General features: G+C 36.9%; 1 protein-coding gene and 1 long non-coding RNA gene across 3 annotated transcripts; one reads left to right on the top strand and one right to left on the bottom strand.

The window, feature by feature from the left end:
• Positions 1 to 475: 475 nt before the first annotated feature.
• On the top strand, positions 476 to 1,509 carry LOC110692172 (zinc finger protein ZAT10-like). The gene has a single exon (XM_021869171.1). It carries the CDS (start codon positions 620 to 622, stop codon positions 1,334 to 1,336), a length of 717 nt encoding a protein of 238 aa, XP_021724863.1. The 5' UTR covers positions 476 to 619; the 3' UTR covers positions 1,337 to 1,509.
• A 17,288-nt stretch (positions 1,510 to 18,797) lies between these two features.
• On the bottom strand, positions 18,798 to 21,747 carry LOC110692171. 2 transcript variants are annotated; one of them, XR_002505415.1, is made up of 3 exons: positions 21,269 to 21,747; positions 20,220 to 20,338; positions 18,798 to 19,865 (listed from the first exon to the last, which is right to left on the bottom strand). It is a non-coding gene; the product is annotated as an uncharacterized LOC110692171 (long non-coding RNA). The 2 variants fall into 2 exon arrangements; XR_002505414.1 differs by lacking the exon at positions 18,798 to 19,865 and having other exon boundaries at positions 19,942 to 20,338.
• Between the last annotated feature and the right edge of the window lie 2,435 nt (positions 21,748 to 24,182).

The raw sequence follows: 24,182 nt of genomic DNA, 5'->3' as shown, positions 1-24,182 counted from the left end.
TAATTTTTTGACAACGTTATTACTGGTAGGAATTAGTAAAAAGTTAAAACGACACTTCCATTGAAATACCCCGGTAATACTAATTGGTATAATGACTAACTGATCTGACTATATACCTCATTATGACAATATGAAGATACTTGAAAATTTAATCCAAATACGCAAGATATATGCAAGATATACGCAAGGTATACATACGTAGTAAATCCGATAATTAATTATTTATAAAATAAAATCCAAAAGGATTATATTATGTAGAAGTAGGAAAAAAGAAAACATAAAAATAGTGTGTAAAAGTGGGTATTTGACCTGGAAAAAGTCCAAAATTTGCTTGATCTACTTAGCCACCACCTCTCTTTCCCCACTCCTCTACTACTCTCTCTTAGTTGACCGACTTCACTTCTCTTCTCCAACAACTCCTTTCCTTTCCTTTCCCCCCTTTTCCAAATTACTATATATATATATATATATATTCCCCTTCTTTCCCCTACTTCCCCACCACAACATTATTTACCTCCAACACAACTCTACTCAACACAACACAAACTTATTTCATTCTCTCACTCTTTCTCTTCACTTCCACCAAATCTCAATCTCTCCTTCTCTCTTTGTTGTTCATATGGCTCTTGAGGCGTTGAACTCGTCCAATCCACCGATGAAAACCAATGAGAGCCTCATGATGACCAAGAAGAAGCGGTCCAAGCGGCCTCGCCTCGACTCCCCTCCTTCCGAGGAGGAGTACCTCGCTCTCTGCCTTGTCATGCTCGCTCGCGGCGCCACCTCCGAAGAAAAGGAACAACAACAACAACAACAACAAAGGGTGACGTACAAGTGTGGAGTATGTGACAAGGAGTTTCTTTCTTACCAAGCTTTAGGCGGTCATAAAGCGAGTCACCGGAAACCGGCTGTCGTAGACGGTTTACATACCGTGATCGCAACAACCGCAACCGCCATGTCATCTTCCTCCACCTCTACTGGCGGTGGAAAATCACACGTGTGCACGATTTGTAACAAGTCTTTTCCTAGTGGTCAAGCCTTAGGTGGTCACAAAAGGTGTCACTATGAAGGTGGGATTAGTAATATTAATAACAATAAAAGTATTTCGGCTACCGCTACGGCAACCGCTAACGCCGCCGCGAACTCCACCGTATCTGACGGCGCCGCCGCTACATCCACCGTGACACATAGTCGTGTCGATTTCGATTTGAATTTACCGGCGTTTCCTGATAATCATTTGACCGTTGACTTTGATGGTGTTATCAAACAAGCTTGTTTTGATCAAGAGGTTGAAAGCCCACATCCATCTAAGAAGCCTCGCCCTTTTAGTCTTCATTGATTTATTAATTACTTCATAAAAAAATACTTTTTTTTTTGGGTATTTCTTGTACATAATAGAGAGCTTAATTCTTGTCATTATGATTATAATTATTATTATTGTTGTTACAGAATTATTATTGGGTGAAATATTTATTAATAAATGATACTGGTAGGAATTACATATTCATTTGATTTTTTATTTGATTTATTATCATGTAATTAAGAAATTTTTTGTTGGTATATATAAAATATTGTTCATTACAAATCAATAAAATCACATTAGTGATGCAGATGTGATTCAAATTTAAACATCGAGTATTGTTTTAAACTTTCAATATATTGGTTTCAAACTTTCAATATATATTAAGGTTTAACCAACTATCAGACTTTCAGTATTGTTTTAATGCTTTAACCAACTAAGATAATTGGCAAACAATCTTAATATGTATTTACGTATCATAGTTGATTAGTCGATTGTAGTCGGTATTAGAATAATTTAGGTTAATAATGGAGAATGGATGTATGTGGGCTGGAATAGAGTAACACTGTAACAGAAGGTAACCGCCTATGTTTCCTTAGTTGCCCATGTGATTTGATTACCTCTAATTTAGTGATGATGTGTTAATGTGTTAAGGCTCTTTTGACTTACGTGCACATGTTTGGCATGGTTTAAGATAGATTACAACTTTAAACACTTAGCTAACCTTTACTTTCCTGTTATCTTTTTTATTTTTTTGTCAAATTTTATTTATTATAGTATTCATTCATTCAATCTGTATGTGTGGTCCAACATATTTTACTTATTCCTTCCAATTTTCTCCATTTCTTAACCAACTATTGTTTGCCAATTACAAAGCGACACCTCACCCTTTTTGAAGCTTCTTCTTATAATTTTTTTTTTTTTTTTTTTTTTTTTTTTTTTTAATTTGTTTTTTCGAAGGTGATAGAAAGTAATAGCATGCCACCTGGTGTTTTCAAAACACGGCTCCAAGTTTTGTAGATACTATTTCGTTTTATTATTCCTTATTAGTCGGTTTATAATAGTCGTACAGATTAAGTCAAATTAATAAGATTCTTATAAAAAGCCGTTTGGTTTTGGGTAATCAGGAAAGGGAAAGGGAATCAACAAGAATGATTACCTTAGTTGTTGTTTATTATGTCAATTCAATCATTCCCTTTTCCCACTTAATTACCCCAAAATCCTCTACTCTCATTCCTTACCCCCCATGGTATTTGCATTCCCTTTCCTCTAAGCCACCAACACCACCACTGCTCCACCTGCACTAAGACCCCATCGTCATCGGAACCCTTTCCACCACTGCCCCATCAGCATCGCCGCTCTTTCGGTCTTCCCACCACCGTCCTGTCAGCACCACCACGCCCCACGACCCGAAATCAACCACCCTCCACCTTAAAAACACACCACCCACCAGAAATCTAACACAATACAAGCTTCGAGGGTGGTTGGGAAGGGTTTCGAGGGTGGTTGGGTGGTTAGGGAAGGGTTTCTAGGGTTTTTTCGAGGGTGGGGGAAGTTTTTCGGGGGAGGGGAAAGCTGTTTGGGAGGAGAGGAAGTGCGGCAAGGGGTGGGGCAGGTGCGGTGAGGGGCGGCGAGGGGTGGGGTAGGTGCGGCGAGGGGCGGGGTGGCCGAAGAAGTGGGATAGTGAAGAAAAAGGGGTTTGTGTAGTGGTGGTGGTGTGGTGGTGATGTGGTGTATTTTCATTCCCTTTGATTTTTAAAACAAACAACACCCTTAATTTGAGGGATTTTCATTCCTTTCTCTTTCATTCCCTTTGTTCATTCCATTCCGATTACCCCCTACGAATCAAACGACCCCTAATTAGTTTTTACCTCTTTTTCATAAGCATGAACTATCTTATTGTCAAATTAGAACATATGCAACATAAAAGTCAACATGTTATAAGTATTAAGAAATCGTGTTAATACGGGTTCTCAAAATTGCCTAGCTAGCTAGTGATCAATTGAAGTACTTCGTAATGTATTACTTCCTTTGTTCCTTAATATAAAAGTCGGCTCAAAGGAGAGGTGCTCTAGTGGGGTACGTCAAAGGGAGGAAATAGTCCCTTAAGAGGAAAAACAGTGAGTGAGGTCATAGTTACATCCGTGTTAGCTAAGTTAGAATATCCAAAGAATAAGGTGGTGTTAATTTAATTATTAGTTAAAGTAATGAATCTCTTCACCTTCAAAGTCCAGTCTGTATATGTGTGCTAAGTGTGAATGCAGTGTGAATGTGAATTGTGAATACTTGTATTTTTATAATTTGGGCAATATTAAGGTGGACAATTGCATGACATTAATTGGAAGCATCTTATTAGCTTATTGTTGATGATCAATTACCTAGTTGACTAACCAACATTACCTACTATGAGAGATTACTATATTCGGAATATTTATAATTTGCATATTGTTAGTTATAATTTTTCCATTATTAACCTCTCAATTTTATCGTTAATACTTTGTAATACGTTGTATTAGCATTATTTATTTCTACTTTTTTTTTCCATCACTTAACACTAGTTAGTGACATAAAAACAAAGTGTTTATTTTCTCTGACTAATAAGTTTTTTCCTCAAATTCTAGAGGTTTAGAGTTTGAATCTTGTTTAGTACTTCATAAGATGATAGGGCTTTTATTAGCCTCCCAACTTCTCTCGAAATTCATATACCACGAAGTATGAAAGTAGTACATATGGCTTGTTTTCTTTTGCAGCTAAGTTATTGTTTAAGGATCATATATATTTTCGAGCATTGTAGAAAAATGCAGGCCAACTCCCAAGTTTGGATAGAGATAAACTAAATTTAGAATATCAAAAAGTTACTTTTACCATTTTAGGATCTAGATCATGATTTTTAATTGCATCTATGCAAATGATGTGATTGTGAATTTGTGATACGTTAGTGTTTAACATTTTCTATATTTATAATTTGTATTTTACTTTTCCTAAAAATGAGCGAGACAATATTAAATCTAGGTCATTAAAATAGTTTATCTACGGAACCCAAAATATAACAAGTGTCAATCACCCATTGACTAATTAATTAAAAATACCCAAAAAAAAAAAAAAATCTTCAAAAAAATCTACGCTTAAAACATATTGTTGGTGAGTTGTGATTGAGTGTAGTGGAGAAGCAGGGTGAATAAACAGTACAGATAAGATTGACAAGAGTAACCAGTGAGTATTAAGCTAAGGACAGGTGCCAAATCTTATTCGTATAAAAACTATATATTATAATACTATAATAAAGTTTTTATTTATTATGTGGATAAAATTGTGACCTTATTTTATGGGGTTATGATGTGTAAGTATAGCAAAGCTTAAGGCTTTGAGTAAACGACACATGTAAAGAGTTATTTTATAAATTAAAATTAGGTGATGTGTTTTTATAATAGATTAGTGGAGGAGAAAATGCAAGAGTATACTCGTAGTATTAAATAATTAATAAGTAGTAATTATCTTAAAAGTTTAGATTAATTAAGGTTAAGGGTTTGCGTGTAGGTGATGATTATAGAGGTGAGGTTTGAGGGGAGTGTTGCTTCTGATGTTAGTTAGCTTAGAGAGTAGAGTTATACGGTTACGCGTTAGAGTGAACACTTGTTGCAAGGTATAGAAATGAAACTTTTTGAGGCAATGAATTACGTAAAAGTTATGTTGGTAAGAACTTTGGTTAAAAAGGTTAAAAAGTAATTAATTGGTAGGGGATAAGTGTAGGGTTTGTGAAAAAACTAGAAAAATCAAAATCGAATATGAAATTTGAAAAATTTGAACCGGAAATATTATTGTAGGTAATTGAATAACATAAAACTATTAGGTTTATGATCGGATTTTTAAATGTGTGAAAATAAGAAACGTGTGGATAATCAAAGTATCTGAATATCACATGTACATAAGATATACGAAGTATGTATTGAATGTTTATATTAATTGCAAATGGGGAAAAGGTAATCAGACGTTGCAACACATACTTGTAAAGATAAGAAAATACGAGTTATAGTACATGTGTTACATGTGTATGTCCATAATTACAACATAGAATTTAACAATTAAAGGAAATAATTTAAGTGTCAACATAGTTGCAAATTTAAAATAATCATTATGCAACAGAATAAAACTCAATATTCTAATAGGCAAGTACCAAAAGTTTTGGATATACTTCGTATATGGTTTAAAGCTGATAACAATGCAACTTGAAAGTAGAGGTTTCAAAAACTAATCTAATCGACTTGATTGGAAATCAATCAAAAAAAAATCAAATTCTGATTTCGACTTGTATATATACAATAGTTTAGTATGATTCAAATTTAAAATAAACTCGACCTCACCAAACCCGGCTTGAACACCCGAATTGACACATCTACTCGAAAGCAACGGTTACCCAAAATAACTTTCTGGAAAGTAACTTAACTTGAATTTGTACACCCTTAGATAGGAGAGTGTAAGATGAATAATCCTTTAAGGGCTGCCATTCCATATTCACAGTATATATATAAGAGTATATACATGACCTAGTTTCCTAATATACAAAGGATAAATATGGACAACTATTATTTACATAATAATGTGTCTAACACACCCCCACAGTCGAAGTGGAAGGAGCACGGACGGTTAGACTAGAGTGGAAGTCCACAAACAAGGGTTGATGAAGACCCTTGGTAAATATGTCGGCATACTGAAATGAAGACGGAACATGAAGCTAGAACACGGATATGGCCAAGAGCAACCTTTTCCTGAACAAAATTGTGAGGAGGGTAGCCCATCGTTGGGGATCCCACTTCCTCTATGCCTAAGGCCCTTTAAAAGCCTAGGACTTTACACTTTTGAAGGTGTGTTAGGATTTGAATTACTGACTGTTTGGGGGACCTTGAATTAGAATTGATTCTATATAGAGTCGAGATGGTCCTATAACTCCGTGCTGATGTCCTTAGGTTTCGCAGCTTTCGAATCAATGTGATCCAGTACATTATAAGCCTTTGCGGTGTTGCTGAAAAGTGTTGCCCAAGGTGTATATTGAACCTTGTCCACGTCCAGAGTCAATGGAATGAGAGTTCGAATATTTGAGACACCCAAAGCAGGATGATAAGAGTTAGTAGTAGGATCCATGGGAGGAAATGAGAGAGGAAGAGAGTGCTGAGACATAAGAGAATAGGATAGGTAAAGGCGACGACTAGGGTTAGGGCTATCTGATACCATGTAAGATGATTAATCCCTTAAGGACTTCCATTCCATATTCACAGTGTATATATAAGAGTATATACATAACCTAGTTTCATAAAATACAAAGGATAAATATGGACGACTATTATTTACATAATAATATGTCTAACAAAGAGGCCTATAAAGGTAATAGGAAACAAATTGGGTTGAGGTTTTAACGTATTATGTGATTCATGTACCCTCATAAGGGTATAAGGTCTTATTCAAGTTTGAGTCATATTAAATCATTATGCCTACACAAATCGAAATCTGATTCGGTTGGATCAGGTCAAGTTAAATCTAATTTTGACATCTCTAAGAGGGAATACTATCTCAGAATCAAATTAGGGAAACTTTAACCATAGATTTTCTACAAAATGTTTCCATCAAAAATTCAAACCGAGCCTAGATTTCGACCATTTTGCATAGTTGGTTTTTAAGTTCAAAAAGGTTGTATTTCATTTATTTCTTTTGGTCAAAACAAGGACAACAAAAAGAAACTAAGGGTGTGTTTGGTTGGATGTTTTAGAATGGGTTAGAATGGAGGTAGAATTCAATCAATCTATTTTATTATTAGGTTAAGCAATTTAACCAAGGAATCTCATGTCAAAGGGCTTTAACTTTACCAAATTTCCATGAAATCTCAGACCCACCTCTCCCCTAAGGGATTGTTTGTTCGTTAAAGTGGAATGGATTGGTGTAGGCCAAGATCTCATACTAAGGAGGTATGTATTCATACTAGTCTAAACTTGTTTGGCTTATTTTTTTTTTGGAATACATGACTTTTACATTTCCATAAAGGAATGGATTGTGAGGAGTGAGATGGGTATAAGATTTTAGGGAATGGGGTGGAGTTGGAATCCTCCAAGTATGATATTCCACACTTAAAATGCCTAACCAAACAATTAAATGGATGGATGGACTCTAATAACTCTATTCCAATCAATTTTTAATTGGACCTTTTGGAACATATTGGAATGGAGTTAAAGTCGTCCAACTACAATCCATTTAGATCTGTTAATTATTTTCGACCCGACCCGCAAACCCAATCCTAACCCAACCCGATTTAACCTGAACCCGGTTTAAACAAATGTTTTTTAATCTGTCTTGAACAAATGTTTTTTGATCCGTAACCCAATTTAACCTGAACCCATATGACCCGTAAATTTGTGGTTCAAATCCGACCCGTTCCCGAGCCCGACCTATCGACCCGATTTTATGCTTATTTTTTTTTAATAAATAGATCTATTTGAAAATTAATATTAGTTTATTGATTAAGTTTGATCTTTTGTTAACCATTAGACATTCGTTTCATCTCTTTCATTCTCATTTATTTATCTCATAAAACTCTTGCTCAAATCCACACTAATCACCTGTTACACCAATTATCAACCCACACTAATTGCATCCGCACAACCCACACCACAGTCATGCCATCGATTAACAAGTCTATTGATATTATGTCATATGAGATATTATACTGCACATATATAATAATGTTGGCACTTCTTTAGATGAAAATTTTATTAATTGCCTGTATTTTATTATGTCTCTCTTTTCACATGTTCCCACTCATACCTTACTCTCATTTATTTTTAATATTTCCTATTCTCTTATATGTTTTACTTTTACTTAAACGTACTATATTCACCCATTACCACTTTTTTTTTTTGAATCAATTCTAATTTTTTTTAATCATTTCTAATTTTCTACTCCCTTCGTGTTTAAATAAATGAAACGTTCCCCTTGTGCACGTATGCTAATGCAAAATTTTGACTGAAAATATCTTAATTATCAATAAGTAAAAATTATAACAATTGAATATTAATAAACTATTCATTGAGACGATTCCAACAAATACCAACATGACTATATGTATTCTTATGTATAAATTACAATTATTAGTCAATGTGAATTAGATGAATAGTGCAAAAAGTCAAAACGTTTTATTTATTTAAATACGAAGAGAGTAACAATTTTTTTTTTTGAGGGAAAACGTTAGCAGGATTATTATTCCAAATCAAGTTCCACCAAGGCTAAAACACCTTGCAGAATAGAGTCAATACAAATAAGCTCCGAATAATTACGGGCATCCCATCTTGCTACAAGGTGGGCTACTGTATTTCCTGCTCTACGAACATGAGAAATATTAAAAACATGAAACTTGCTAGCTAATTACCAAATATCATCATAAATCAGCCACAGAGGGGAAAAGCCATGTTCAGCCTTGCCAATTTCACTCGTCACCATCAGTGCGTCACCTTTTACCCATACCTTCATGTAACCTATTCTTCTGGCCACCTTGTATCCAAACTAGACTGCTGCAGCAACCTCTACAGGCCAGCTCGCAGGAACTTTCTTCATAGTAGCTCGTAAGATTTTGCCTTTATCATCCCTGGCTACCGCACCAAGACCCCCATCAGCACCAACACCAACATGAGCATCAACGTTGATTTTCACAATGCCAGGTTGAGGACACATCCACTTATCTACAATGCTCAGCCTCACACTAGCAGGGGATTGGATCACTTTCTTAGTATACGAACTATGTTCGTGCACCATTCGAAGAAAACCTGCAGCAACATAGCACACATCAAGTTGTTCACTCGCATAAGCTCGCTTATTTCTGCAAAACCAGACGGCCCACGCAATGGTAAAAAATCCTTCTCAATTCTCCCCTCCCCACTCTATTATTCATCCATAAAAGCCATTCAGCAAAGGGAGCATATCGAGGGGAATCCATAATAATATCATTCAGCTCGTAATAGTTCCACACTTATTGCACCTCCGAGCATTCAAACGCATGGGCAATAGACTCCACCTCAAAACCGCACCCACCACAACGTTCATCTAAGGCAATATGGCGTCTATGCAGTTCCTTTTTGACAGCCATACTACCCCTGTAAGCTTTCCATACAAAGTGGCTGAGCTTCGGGGGACCCCCAAGACCCCAAACCACTCTTCAAACTTCCCTCTCATCCTCATTTATCACATGAGAAGCCCCTAATTTACCGAGCCAGTATGCAGATTTTACACTAAATTGACCATTAATTGTTTGTCACCAATAATGCACATCCTTCGGTAAATTGTTAGATAGAGGGATTTAGAGAATTAGTTCACACACCTCATTTGGGAACAATTGGCGAAGCGCGTTTTTATCCCATTCGCCACATTGCAAATCAATGAAGCTCTAGGTCGAAAGAACTATCATAAGAGGGAATTACATTTCCCGGAAGCCAAGCATCTAGCAAAACCTTTATGTCCGCACCACACCCAACTCTCCACTTAAGACCTTCAAGCAGCAAGGATTTTGACCCCCACAGACTTCTCCATGAATAGCTCGGGTTGTACCCCCTATAAGCCTCCAAGATTGAACTATTTTTAAAATACCTTGCTTCCAAAATAGCGTAAGGTAATGGGTTTGGATTATTATACAATCTCCACGTTTTCTTGGCTAAGAGTGCTTGATTGAAGACTCTTAAATCTCTAAATCCCATGCCCCCCATAGATTTCGGCTTGCATAATGAGCCCCAACTATGCCAATGCATTTTCCTAGTTGTATCCGTCGAGCCCCACCAAAACCGAGCCAAGAGAGTATGGATTTCATCAATTAGACCATCCGGAATCCTAAATATGCTCATCATATAAGTCGGTATCGCTTGAGCCACCGCCTTAATCAAAATTTCTTTTTCGGACCTAGATTAGAGATTCTCCTTCCAACCTTGTATTTTCCACCAAATTCTCTCCTTTATACTTGCAAAAATGGCTTTCTTTGATTTTCCGATGATAGTCGATAACCCCAAATATTTTTCATGTTTTTCCACTTCTCGTACCCCTAAAATATCAACAATTTCTCTTCTCCGATCTTCCTCCACTCCCTTGCTAAAAACATCTGTTTTTGTCAAAGTGACACTTTGTCCAGATGCTCTTTCATATTTACTGATGATGTTAGCTACAACCGAGCATTCACTAACAGTAGCTCTAGCAAAGAGAAGGTTGTCGTCTGCAAAAAATAAATGAGATACTCTGGGGGCACCCCTGCAAATCCTAGCACCATGAATCAAATTCTCTGAAGTAGCTTTTGATAATAGAGTAGAAAAAGCATCAACAATGATAAGAAAAAGGTACGGTGACATTGGATCACCCTGTCTCAACCCCCGAGTAGGAACAACAGAGCCCGAAATTGTCCTATTAATTTTAAATGCAAAAGAGACACTCGATAAGCAATCCAAAATCCTACGAACCCAACCATCAAAGAAACCCATTTTATACAAAACTCGTTCCAGAAATTCCCATTCTACTCTATATCATACGCCTTGCTCATGTCTAACTTCAAAGCAATGGATCCCTCATTCCCTTCCCCACCTTACTTCATGGCGTGGAAAATCTCAAAAGCAACCAAGGCATTGTCTGTAATCAATCTCTTCGGATAAATGCACTCTGATTAATAGAGATAATTTTTTTCCAGAAAAGCAAGGTTTCAGTTTATTTGCCAATACCTTCGAGATGATTCATACACTACATTACAACAGCTTATGGGTCTAAAATCATAAACACGTTTCGAGTCTTCACATTTTGGAATAAGAACCACACAAGTTTTATTAACTGCATTAAGACTCACCTCACCTCTCCACCAACACTTCACAAGATCAACAATGCCATTGCCAACAATATGCCAAAATTTATGATAAAAGAGAGCATGCATAACTTCCGACCCTGGGGCTTTGTTAGGGTGCATCTGAAAAAGAGCCACTTTAATTTCCTTCGATGTAGGATCCTCACAGAGCTGCCTATTCATATCATCAAAAACCACGACTTTAATGCCTTCCAACATAGGGTCAAAATCAGTAGGGGAGAAAGAACAAAAAAAATGCCTCAAAATATTTTGCTACAGTCCCCTCTAACTCCACCTTTGACGATCTCCACACATCATAATCATCAAAAAGGCCCATGATGCTATTAATACGGCGTCGGTTGCGAGCTTTTTCATGAAAATATGCCGTATTTTTGTCACCGTCTTTAATCTCATTTGCCCTTGCTCGAGCATGCCAGTGCAACTCTTCTAGGCAGTGGAGCTCATCAAGTTTACTCGAGAGTGCCTCACATTGTTCAAACATAGTGGCATCCGACATCCGACCTTGTATCTCCTTTAGAACATCTTCAGTAATTCTGATTTTTTTCTTCATGTCACCGAACTTCTTAGATGCCCACGAAGATAGACTTTCCCCACACATCGCAATTCTACTCGCTGCATCTTTACCCACACTACTAACCCAAGAATCCTCCACAACTTTGCCACACTCCTCATTAGAAAGCCACCATGCCTCAAACTGGAAAGCTTTCTTTACACCTCCCCTCTCATAAAAGTTGCTTGTACTCAATATGATACAATCATGATCTGATCTATAATTTGGAAAGTGATGGATTGCAAAAGATGGGAACAAACCGCACCACCCACCATCCGCTAGAAAGCGATCAAGCCTTTCTCTTTTAAAAGTTGTCAATGACGTACCCTTCTTCCATGTCAAGATACTACCCCTATACCCAAAATCCTTCAAACCACAATCATCGATAGCACAATGAAAGGCGTCCATAAGACTCTCACTTCGCAGAACACCTCCCTCCTCTTCATGGCTCACTATCTTATTAAAATCACCAAACATCACACACGGTAAGTTTAAAAGGAATGGTGTCTTTCAAACAAGTGTATTATTCCGATAGAGGTTTCGAAATTAATTAGGAAAGCTAATTATTTAGTGAAGTCAAGTGATCGGAATGCCTAGCTGGAGGCCTCTTCCGATCAATAAGATTAATGTAAAATACTAGGTACTTTTGATTAACATGAAGTATTGAGTTGAAAACTCAATTTGTCAATAGTTGACAACCGACGTATCTTTTCGCTTTATACACTAATGAGTAAGACTAACTAATGTAACAATTCAAGCACTAATTAAAAGAAAAGAACTTTGTTTTACGGCGCATTAAATGTTTAATTATGCCTAACAAAGTATAAAATTCAAAACACTTAAAGAAATGGTTCTTAAAGTTATGAGATGATGTATGATAAGAAATATAGGAAACAAGGAACAAAGAAAAGGAATTCAAGATTCCAATTCTATCTAAGAGTTCATGTTATCATAGTTAAACTTAGCAACTTATTTTCACAAGTATTAGATACTACTTGAGAGTTCCACTTCCGAAGTGACCTCAAAACAAATGAAGTTAAGCTAAGTTATTGACTTACGAGCTTGGAATGAAGCAAGTGGTGCTACATCAGCTGTAAGGTCATCTGCTTTGTTTTAAAGACCTTTTAAAGCTAAGGTTGGAACAAATAATGGTTATTGTGTTCCATAATCAACAAACGTTTTGTTTGCACACGGAAAGACTCACATTCAAAGTAAAAGAACAATAGTTGTTGGTTTTATTTGAATGGAATGGTTGTTTAAGCCATGAGTCAAGAATGCTTAATTATAAGCAAACATTTCCCTAACATAAACCCACAAGGTTCAATTCATGCACATGTTTTGTGTTTCGTCTATCTTTAGCAATGTCACATCAACAAGTAAATACTCAAGGCTCTATTAGATAGACTCTTAAAAGTTGATCGATTTGGAATCATTCTAAGGCAAGGAAGTCTTACTTGTTGAAACCGACAAAAAAAGGAGCTATTGACTCCGAAAGCTAAAGAGAATTCCATTACTTCAATGTTTTCACAAGAATTTGAAATAATATGGCTATATTCATCAAATGCATGTGAACAAACTAGATCTTGAATAGCTCAAAAGTTCAGTGAAGTATAGAATTGATTTGGCAAAATATCAAAACGTCTAGATTAGATGGAGCGATGTTTGCTTGAGCCAAGAGTGATCATCTCAAGGTTATGAAATTGGAATTTCATAATCAGCTTCACAAAGAATATAATATATCTTGACGGAGACCTCGAACCCATTTGGAAATGACTCGAACGATGATGAATCACATCCCTTCCTATAACGTTCTTGGAGATATGCACAAACGACTAATGTTACACTAAATAGAATTTTCGAAACTAAGAAAAGACACCATATTCAATTATGGATAGAAATAGTTTCTAGCGTCTTTTCAAGTATAAGTCTAGGGCTCTTAGCCTCAGTGGGAGCTCATTAGCTCAGTGGGAGCTAAGTGGCTCAATAAGGGCTAAGGTAGCTCAAGTGGGAGCTAACTGTTTGTTTCACAACAAACTTTTACCTAAAGACAATATACAAGTCTATTTGTAAGCATTCAAGTGAGACTAGGGGCATTACTTCCACAACCAAAATTGAGAACATAGTACTTGTTGCTCTAAGTGGTGTCTTTTAGGAAAGTTACACATTTCCAAAACGACAAGTGGGAGGAAAAGGAACTCGATGACCATAGAGACGAGCAATAAACCAGAACTGAGAATCTCAGAAGACTTTAGAAAGGATTCATGAGAATCATTGATCAAGAGTACTCAAAGGACTTTATAAGTGCCTTGAAGAGAATTCATTACTTACAAAACTTTAAAAGTGTTGGAGTAAGATCAAAACAATCAAAGGGCTTTAGAAGTGTCTTGAAACTCAATGTTTGATGCAATTACCCCGTATAGGTATAGAATTCACCAATAGGCTTAGATTGAATCCTATAAAGTTTCTATTAAATTAGAAATGACTCTAAGACTTACAAGTATACTATTTAATATTGGATAGTAAGGGAATAGTGTCTTGTAAGATAGCTACGACAAACCCGAATTCCAAAAATGGTTAGAGGCCATAAAATCCGAAACAGACTCCATGTTTGAAAATCATGTTTGAAACTTGATTAATTTGCATGAAGGGTAAAGACCCATCAATCGCAAATAAGTTTTCAAGGAGAAAACTAACAAATATGGAAATATATATGCATAGATAGCTAGATTGGTTAAAAAGGTTACAATTAAATTCACAACGTTGATTTAATAAAACCTATTCACTAATCAGAATGTTTAAGTCTTTTCGTGATTATTCCTAGAAAAATTGTGCATATGAAATATGGCAAAATAGATATCAAAACCACCTTCCTAAAATGGGATTTTGGAAGAGACTATGGATATAGTCTAAGGGTTTTGTAAATCTAAATAATGCTAGATTTGAAAGCAAGCTCAAGAAATCCATTGGTGGATTGAGGGAAGTATGTAGAAATTGGAATGGGTTTTCTCATAAAGTTAATATAAGCTTTGACTTGTTGAGAAACATGGAAATTCTTTGAATAAAAAAGTTAAGTGGGAGCTAAAGTCAACTTTGTAAGGTCCAATAAAAAGTATACGAACTCTATTGTAAAATAACTATCAAATTCTAAATACTTAGATTTGAAAGTATTTTTCAATAATGGACCAAGCTAATAAGATGACACTTAGTACATAGTGGGAATTAAGATCTATTGAATAGACTTAATGAAATGTTTGAACGGGTAAAGGAATTTACCATGTTAAACATGAAGGATCTAAAAAGGCTTTCGAGCCCTATGTATAAAACTAAGCAAATATTTGATCTAAGTATAAGCTAGGCAAATACTAAGTCGAACAAGAAAGACTCTAGTAGAGACTTTCAACCGTATCATATAGCAAACAGTTTAGCAAGACTCAGTGGAACTGGATGAGCTAAAAGTAACATGAATGGGATGAAATTGGGAATATTTCTTTAATTGAATCCATCATATATGCTACGAAATGGAATCGTCACAGTACATGACCTGCATGCTTAGAGCATGACAAGTATAAAATACCAATCAAATTGAATCTAAGCAATGGATCGTTAGATCAAGAACATCCAAAGTACTTGGTTAAGTAAAAGGATGAGTTCTTGATGCATGGAAATAAATATAATTTGAGTATTGATGTTGCGAGCACAATCTTAACAAGGATTAGATCCTTAATGAGGAAGCCATTTATAAGCACGAGCTTAGATGCGTTGCGGCTTAAGTATGGCAACATGGACTTATGTCCATGTATATTGTGCGAAAATTTAAGGTAAAATTCCATAATCACAAATGACCAAATCATTGTGAACTGGTTGGAGTAAAATTCAAGCAAAGCATCATTAGAAAATCTCTTGAAATATATGTTGAGAACATTATTGCCTTAAAGGCAATAAAAGGGATGTTGTTCAATGGATAGTTCGTTGTTGAACTTTGATGATTATATAGGTTGCCAAGTTGAAGGTCTCAAATCATGAAAATAAGTGGGAGCCATCACTTGGGAAATAAATTCTAGATCACATGTAATCCATAACACACTCAAATTTTATCATCTTATTGTGAAAGTGTTCGATAATGAAGATGCTAAGATTTGCAAAGTAATGATAACTAAACCTATGTAATAAGTAAACCACAACATTCACAATTTCATAAAAGAAATCAAGCATATTAGATATAGGTGTGATTTCTATAAATGTTTTGTAAAGAGTATTACTCTTAAAACATTTGGGGAAAACCATTTATCATAAGATGAAACATTGAAAAGTTTCATAGTGGAATAAATTTTTTACTAATAATTCCACAAACTATTTAATTGTGGTTTATAATCAAATAATGAGTCCATTTGATTTGACAATATTCAAAATAGGGTATTAAGACAATGTCTTGGATAAAGAAACACCTATTAAGTGAACATTGAATATCATATCGAAACTATCCCTAATCGAGGTCATATGAAAGTTGGATGACTAATGACCATGCGAGATTACTGTGTAGTATGATTTATAGCACCGTTTCTTGTGACAAGGACATGAATGTCATAAATCATTTGCATAGGTATTAGTTTGAAACTATACCGGATCGTCCTATGAGAAATACTTTAAGAGATATAATCGTCATAAGTATATTACTCATATGGCTATCGATACCTCTTTCCTCAACCATGAGTATTGTAAGTTCTCTTGTTTGAGTACTAGTCCATTTTGATGTTGTCAAACGTCTGCCGTACAAGGGGATTATAAAGGCAACACTCAGGCGGCTAGTGCCTTTTAGTAAGGGAAGCTTTACAATGAAAGACTAGGAATATCCTCCCATTAACAATAGGAAACATGTCTTTTTTGTTTACAAGGTCTCTCGAAGAGCGAGACTGTGAAAATGCATGGTCGTGCTCAGATGGATTTTAGAAATCATCTACTCTTGACAGTCGAACTCGGAAATCGTGAAACACTTCTGGACGTAATAAGGATGACGATGAATCTTACCTTATAGTTCATGAAGAGGCATTAAGTGACATAGGAAAAAGGCAATACACATACAGCACACTTGTCCTGAAGAACAAGTGGGAGATTAAAAGGAATGGTGTCCTTCGAACAAGTGTATTATTCCGATAGAGGGTTCGGAATTAATTAGGAAAGCTAATTATTTAGTGAAGTCAAGTGATCGGAATGCCTAGCTGGAGGCCGCTTCTGATCAGTAAGATTAATGTATAATTAATCTTATAGCTTGCTCTTGACTCACTAGTAGAAAAACATAAATGCGCACCGGTTCAAAACCAGCTTTTTGCACCGATTTTGAATCGGTTTAGATTTAAGGGTTGTGAATAAGTGAGATTATTCGCACCGGTTAAAAAATCGGTGGTAATAACACTTATTCGCATCGGTTGCCTAAAAAATTTTTAAACCAAGTTTTTCGCACTAGTTAACCGGTACGAAAAGTGCCTACAAAATTTTTTTTTTCATTTAAATTGACATATAAACGCTAACATATATATAAACTTATAATTTTCATTAGTACAAAGCTGTATATTATAATTTTAATTGAAAAAAAAAAATTTGTAGTACATAGTTTAATATTGTAAACAGACCAATTGTATAATACTACCACAATAACGTAGTGTAGATTAGCAGCAACGAGAGTAGAACAATTGTAGCATAGAGCAGAACAACAGTAGGAGCATAGAAGCATGCAATAGCAGCCTTGGAAGGTAGCAGCTGCAGTGGTTGCATAGATAGAGAACAAGGCATACCCTTGTTTTGAATAAGACATAAGCTATCCCTAATCACTCGAACAACCTCAACGAATGCTAGATTGAAGTTGTTTGGTGTTGCAAATCAACTAATAAAATTCCTCATCTTGTAGCAGCCAATGAGCAACATAAGCAATATGAATGGAATAGACAATTTCAAAAAGAAAAGAATCAGCATATATCAATCTGACAAAGACTATCAATCTGACAGAGACTATTAAATTCAATTTACAAACTCTGAATCATGAATCAGCCCGGCCATTTATTTCTTCTTTTCCTTTTCAATTCTTTCTTTTATAAGCCATCAACATTGCACCAAGGCCTTGATGGTCCTCTTCTCCGAATGCAAAGTGTGCTTCTAATCTCATTTGATGTACTCTCACCTCTCAACTAAGAGGCAAACATGATTAAAATCATTCAATGTAAATGCACTAGTAGTTTGTTTCAAAGTGCTCACTCTGACCAACATCAATTACATATATAATCCATTTAACAATCAACAATCAGATCACTCTTTAAAGATAAAGCATACCACTACTAGAAAACAGGCCATTTCCGACAAAAATTCCGTCGGAAACACCCTGAATTCCGTCGGAAAACACTGTTCCGACGGAATTTCCGTCGGAACGTGTTGTCGGAAGATCCTTTGTAGGAAAAACGGCCATTTCCGTCAGAACAGTGTTTTTCGACGGATATCTTGTCAGACCCTAGTTTGACTAAAATCGTAAGTTCGTCGCAAGCTTACGACGGAAACTTTTCCGTAGGAAGAAGAGAATCTTCCGACGGAATATTCCGTAGAAAGAAGAGAAGCTTCCGACGGAATATTCCCTAGGAAGCTAAACTCCTTCCGACGGAATATTCCGTCGGAGGTGGTAATTTCGACGGAATTTTCCGTTAGAGGTGGCATATTCCGACGGAAATTTCCGTTGGAAAAGCCAATAAAAAAAATGCCCACACCAGCCCACCCCATAGACCCGGACCACCACCCACCCCACAGAACCGGACCACCACCCACCCACCCCACATAGACCCCCCCATACACCCACCACCCCACACAGACCCCCCCATACACCCAACACCCCTAACCCCACCGCCACACCGTAACCCACCACCCCCACCCCACCACCACCACCCACAAATAAAACCAAATTAACCCAAAAAATCCAAAAAAAAAACAAATTCACCCAAATAAACGCAAAAAATCAAGCAAATTAATCCGAAAATTAAACAACAAAAATCAAAAATTAAACAAACGAAATAAAACCCAAATAAACAAAATTATATTAACACAATTTATTTAAAAAATACCGAAAATTCAAAAAACCGAAAATTAACAACGAAAATAAAAAAAAAATATAATTACACAATTATAATTACATTCAAAACTAACTACATCTACACTCAAACCTAAATTAACAGATCTACAAAAACAAAAAACTTGAAATACGTGGTTGGCGACGGTGGTTGTTGGGGTTAATGTTGCTTGTTGTTGACGGTGACGCGTGACCCCCTTTTGTTGATTGTTGTTGTTGTTGTAGAAGAGGAGATCAGAGAGAAGGAGAAGAGGAAAGAGGAGAGAGAAAGGGAAAATATCGAGGAGAGGAGAGAAGATCAAAGAAGAAGAGGAAGACAAGAGGAAGGAGGAGAGAGAAAGGGAGAAGATGAGAGGAGAGAAGAGAGATAGGGAAAAGAGGCGGAAAGAAGAGGATTAGGGTTCCCAACGAAATTCTGGGTTTTATGTTTTGTTTTATTTAATTTTTTTATTATTATTAAAGGCTAAAATATTTCCGGTTTTTTTTTTATATATTAGAACGTTCCGACGGATAAAAAATCCATCGGAATATTTGGGTTTTCCGAGGGAATATTCCGTAGGAAAATTCCGACGGATTTAAATTCCGTAGGAAAACTAATTTTCCGACGGAATATTCCGTCGGAAGCCTATTATTCCGAGGGAATTAACTTCCGTCGCAAGAATTCCGACGGATTTTCCGTCGTAATGAACCTTTTCCGACGGAATGTTCCGACAAACCCTAATTCCGTCGGAAAGTTCGGATTTTCCGACGGAATTTAGGTCCGTCGGAACGATTCCCTCGGAAAACGGCCTATTTCTAGTAGTGTACTTACATGGAAGACCATTTCAAAGTGCTCTCTACTGAGGAAACAAGTTGAGTTAAGGCTTACCATGTACAAATGGCATACAAGAATTTTAGAATAGACATAAACCCACAACCAAAAGATCCAAAATATCAATAGAAGCATTATCTGATCATACTTGAACTATATTCTGAACACCACCAATTTTAATAAGATCTGCAATATCTGAACACCACATTGAACTATACCAGCTTTATTATGTGAATCCTTCAAACAAATTAAAGTAAGATTCCATTAGTACCAAAGCACCATAAAATAAGAGCTGCTTTGACAGAATAAGACATCACAAACAGCAAGAACTTGTTTTCATCTAATGGAGAATACTGAAAAGGATTATAACATGTTCAAGACAATGTTTTCATGTAGATATTATTGTACACTTACAGAGTTGATTCATCACAATGAGAAGGTATAGAGCAATCATTAAAATTGTTGTAAGAGAGGTCTAAAGAAAAAAATATATAAAACATAGGCTTAAAGCCACACATGCCCCCAATCTCGGCAGAGCAAAAGCAACAGTTGTTAAATGAAAAAGCAATCAACCAATTGCCTATGATATACCTGTGGATTGATTGGCAACACATCTGTAAGAAGTATAATTCCATCTTCCAATTCAATTGGGGTTGGTTTTGCAGACCGACGAGGGTTAAGAAAGTGCTTGTCAGATCAAGATCCAAAACCTATAGAGATACAACACAAAATTAACATATTTAGCCACTCAGCAGTTGTTAAAGCCTTAATAACACATATAAGACATCACATCGGATCATCAAGAAACATGATTCCAAGTGTAGAAGCAAACTGAAGACATGACCTTTTGGTTTAATATCATTGCCCCAAACCACCAACACAATCAATATAAAGGTATAACCACATAAGCAATTCTGGCTTAACATCTAAGTATAATGTAAACGCAAAAACAGCTAGGATCTTTAGGAGTAAAGGTATAGCCTAGTACTAGTAGAATTTAAGATGGCCATGAGTGCAAAATAAAACACATTTCATGAGCATTCAGATTAGCAAAGATAATTAAAAGCTCATACAAAACACTTATCAACAATTAAAAATCACTAGAATACCACAAATTGAACATAAAGTAAAGCATAATAATGTACAAGAATAGTCATCTCTTCAAAAGAAACAATTGTAGTGTAGTAAAGCTACAAAGACAATGATACCAATCATTCTACTAATTCTCAAACTATAGCCATAATTATTTCAATCACAATACAACGGCCAATTTCATCCATAGAAGAGAGACCAAAGAAGAAATTAGTTATGAATATGCTATTAAAGCTAACACAACCAAAACTAATTAAAATTGGGAAGAAATTGAATTATTAAATGCAAAAAATCAGCAAAGTAAACATTAGGGAGGCTAATTAACTCATCAAATTGAAATTTTATACAGAAACATATCATTATTCAGCCCAAAACCTAATTCTGAAATCATATAATTCCAAAATCACCTAAAAATGAAATTAATAAATCGAAAATAAACAATCAAACTCACAAAATTCAAGATCTATATAACTAAAACCCTAAATTATCAAATAAAAATATGTCGATCGATAGAAATGTAAGAAAAGAGGGGAGAGAAATAGGCAAACCGAGGAGGAGTGTCGGCTTTCGCCGCTTGGAAAAGATCTCGCGCCGGTGAAGTAAATTACGGCGAGGTACGAAGATGAAATTACAGATCCCCCTCCTTTCGTGGCTGCCCTTTTTCAATCAATGGAGCTTCGATCATCATTAATAGCATAATCATTCGATCAAGACTGTCTATCACCATCAATCCTGGCCGCCGTTAGATTAAGCAACCGTCGATTCTCATTACGGAGGCAACCACTCCTCACTGTTGCGGCGAGGAGAGAGAGTGAAAGAAAAAGAGATGAAGGGTCGGCGGTGGAAGGGCCAACGTGGAGGGGTCGACGACTGAGTGGTGGTCTGGTGGAGGAGGCGACGGTGAAGGCAAGAATAAGAGAGAGAGAGGGGGGTAGTTAAAGAGAGATCTTTATGGGAAAGAGGAGGCTAGAGAGAGAAAAGAGGGTAAAGGACGAAATTAAAAATAAAAATAACATAAAGGGCACCGGTTAACTGGTGCCTTTGTTTTATCAATACATTTTTGAGAATTAATTTAAACAAAAGGTAAAGGGGCACCGGTTAACCGGTGCTATTTGTTTTTTTCGCACCGTTTTTCATAAACCGGTGTGTTTCACTCGGTGTGCATTTACTATTTTCTACTAGTGACTGAACCCTACGGGTCACACGGCTCACAACCAATCATGTAACCGAACAAAGACGATGAATTAATCCGAAGGATTAAATAAGTCGATAAAGATTTTACGAACTCAGACGTCAGATTCCGAGATTAGGCGTCGAATATTGAGTCGATTCTAGGAATCGACGAGACGACAAAATAATCAAACAACACGATTTATGGCCAAATCTCCAAAGCCGTAGCCTCTCATTATCCTAGCATCTATCGTGCTAGTCATGCATAAGCTAGGGCCATGGCGCTGCTAGTCACATAGCGCTAGCATGGCTGCTAGGCCGAGCCATCATGCGTAGCATGGAAGCCAGCCTAGCACGCCATGCGCGCGAGCATGACTAGCTAGCCAAGATGCTAGCGCACCAAGCCCGCATGGCTGCTGGGCATGCGGTGGCTAGCAACAGCCCGCTAGCTTTTGTGTGGGCTGCGGTGGCCTAGCAGCCCAGCCGTGGGCAATGGCAGCTGGTTGGGCTTGCCATCAAGGCCCATGGTTAGGGCCGGCCACATGGGAGTGCTTTTGGGGTTTTTAGCTCTTTTCTTTTTCTCAAAGGCATGGTAAGTGGTCCTTACCTAACCTCCCTAATATTGTGACAAGTGTTGTTTGCTTATTGCTTTTGGTATTTAATTTAATTTAGAATTAAATTAAATGCTTATCTTCTCATTTTACCAACTCTCCCACATGGAAAGATGATTGAGGTTTTTGGGAGTGCTTTGCCTATAAATACCAACTCTAGGAGTTGGGAATTTACACACTTTAAGTTTGAACTCAATAAGGCATCTCCCAAAAGCGTGAGAAAAACCTTTAAGTTTGTAAAACTCAAGTTTTGGTTTATCCTCGCCTAAGCTGTGAGGTAGGAACCTTGTTCGGGCACGTGGGTGTGCGAAGAAAGAGGGTTCGCGCGTGCGGGTCTTGAGCTTTCTGTGGTTCATGCTCGGGGTTCGTGAGAAGCACGCTTCAAGGGTAAGGAAGTTTTTTCCTTACTTTCTTTATCTTCCTCTCTGTGTGTTTATGTGTTTATTGCTTTAATAATTGCATGTTAGTTTGTTTAGTTGTATTAATTATGCATGCGGTCCGGGCGGGTTCTGGTTCCGCACGGTGCTCACGTTCGTAAAACCCAACAAAGTTGCTACTAGCTTTTATTCTTCGTAACATTGCCCATGTAATATGTTTGTTTTCTTGCTCCGGCCATCCATAAACCCCAACCGCTCTACATATAGGGATATTATTATGGTCACATACGTCCACCACAAAGTGATGAATAGAGTAGGTACTTTCCTTTTTCCGAGGACTAGACTTCCCTTTCCCGAGGACTAGACTTCCCAGATGGTGATGTTGGGGAGGTGAAATGAAGCTTTCTTGCAGCCCAAACCGAGCCTAGTTTGATAGCCTCCGGATCATTATAGGATAGGGTGCGACTCCCTTTACAAGAGCCAAGCCTAGACAGAAGCTTCTTCTCCTTCTCACTGTTCCCCAATGTAAATTGAGAAATTTTCAAGGGGGACGCTCTCATCCATGGCTCGTACTGATAAACAACTTCATTGCATTTTTCATGATCTTCCTCTTTCTTTGTGCACATTTTATCAGTGTGATCAAGAAAACCACAATAAAAGAAAAAGTCTGCAAGTCGCTCATATTTGATATCGATCCACTTCGAAGCACCTCCACCCATTGCTAAGAACAAACCTCTCCTCAACGGTTTTATAACATCAACAAGTACCTTGAGCCGCACAAACTCACCCCAGCCTAGGGGATCAGTCTCGTCCAGTTCCACGAAATCCTTTCAAGACATCCCCAATCTCGCGCATCACACTTGGTATTCGCTTATTGAACGAAACATCAAGCAACCTTACTCACATGGGAGGACGGTTGAAATCAACCACAGACGATTGCTCCTCCCCTTTTATCTCTCCAAGGAGCATGAGTTTACCATCAAAAAAACCATGGCATGCCATCTACTACCCTTTGTTTGTCCTCCATGTTCAAGAATTGGAAAATAAACGGGTTTGTGTCCAAAGTCCTAATCACAATATTGTCATTCACCCTCCAAACGTTCGTTAGGGTTTTCTTCATAGCCTCCGCATTGAAAGGTTTCACAGTGCACAATTTACCAACAAGAGCAAGTTGGATTTGTTCCTTTTTTGCCTCTTCGTCACCACCATCAGCTAATTCCCCTACCACCGTGGTTTCCTCCTCCGTTAACTGCAAGTTTTCTCATTCCTTAATTATATCATCTTCCATAAGGATGGGAATAGAG

The sequence above is a fragment of the Chenopodium quinoa genome, unplaced genomic scaffold (genome assembly GCF_001683475.1).
Source record: "Chenopodium quinoa cultivar QQ74 unplaced genomic scaffold, ASM168347v1, whole genome shotgun sequence".
Classification (NCBI taxonomy): domain Eukaryota; kingdom Viridiplantae; phylum Streptophyta; class Magnoliopsida; order Caryophyllales; family Amaranthaceae; genus Chenopodium; species Chenopodium quinoa.
Note: the sequence above shows the minus strand (reverse complement) of the source record. Positions and strands in the feature narration are given on the sequence as shown.

Coding starts and splice junctions, on each gene's coding strand:
- LOC110692172 (XM_021869171.1), top strand. CDS start 620: ATGGCTCTTGAGGCGTTGAACTCGTCCAATCCACCGATGAAAACCAAT.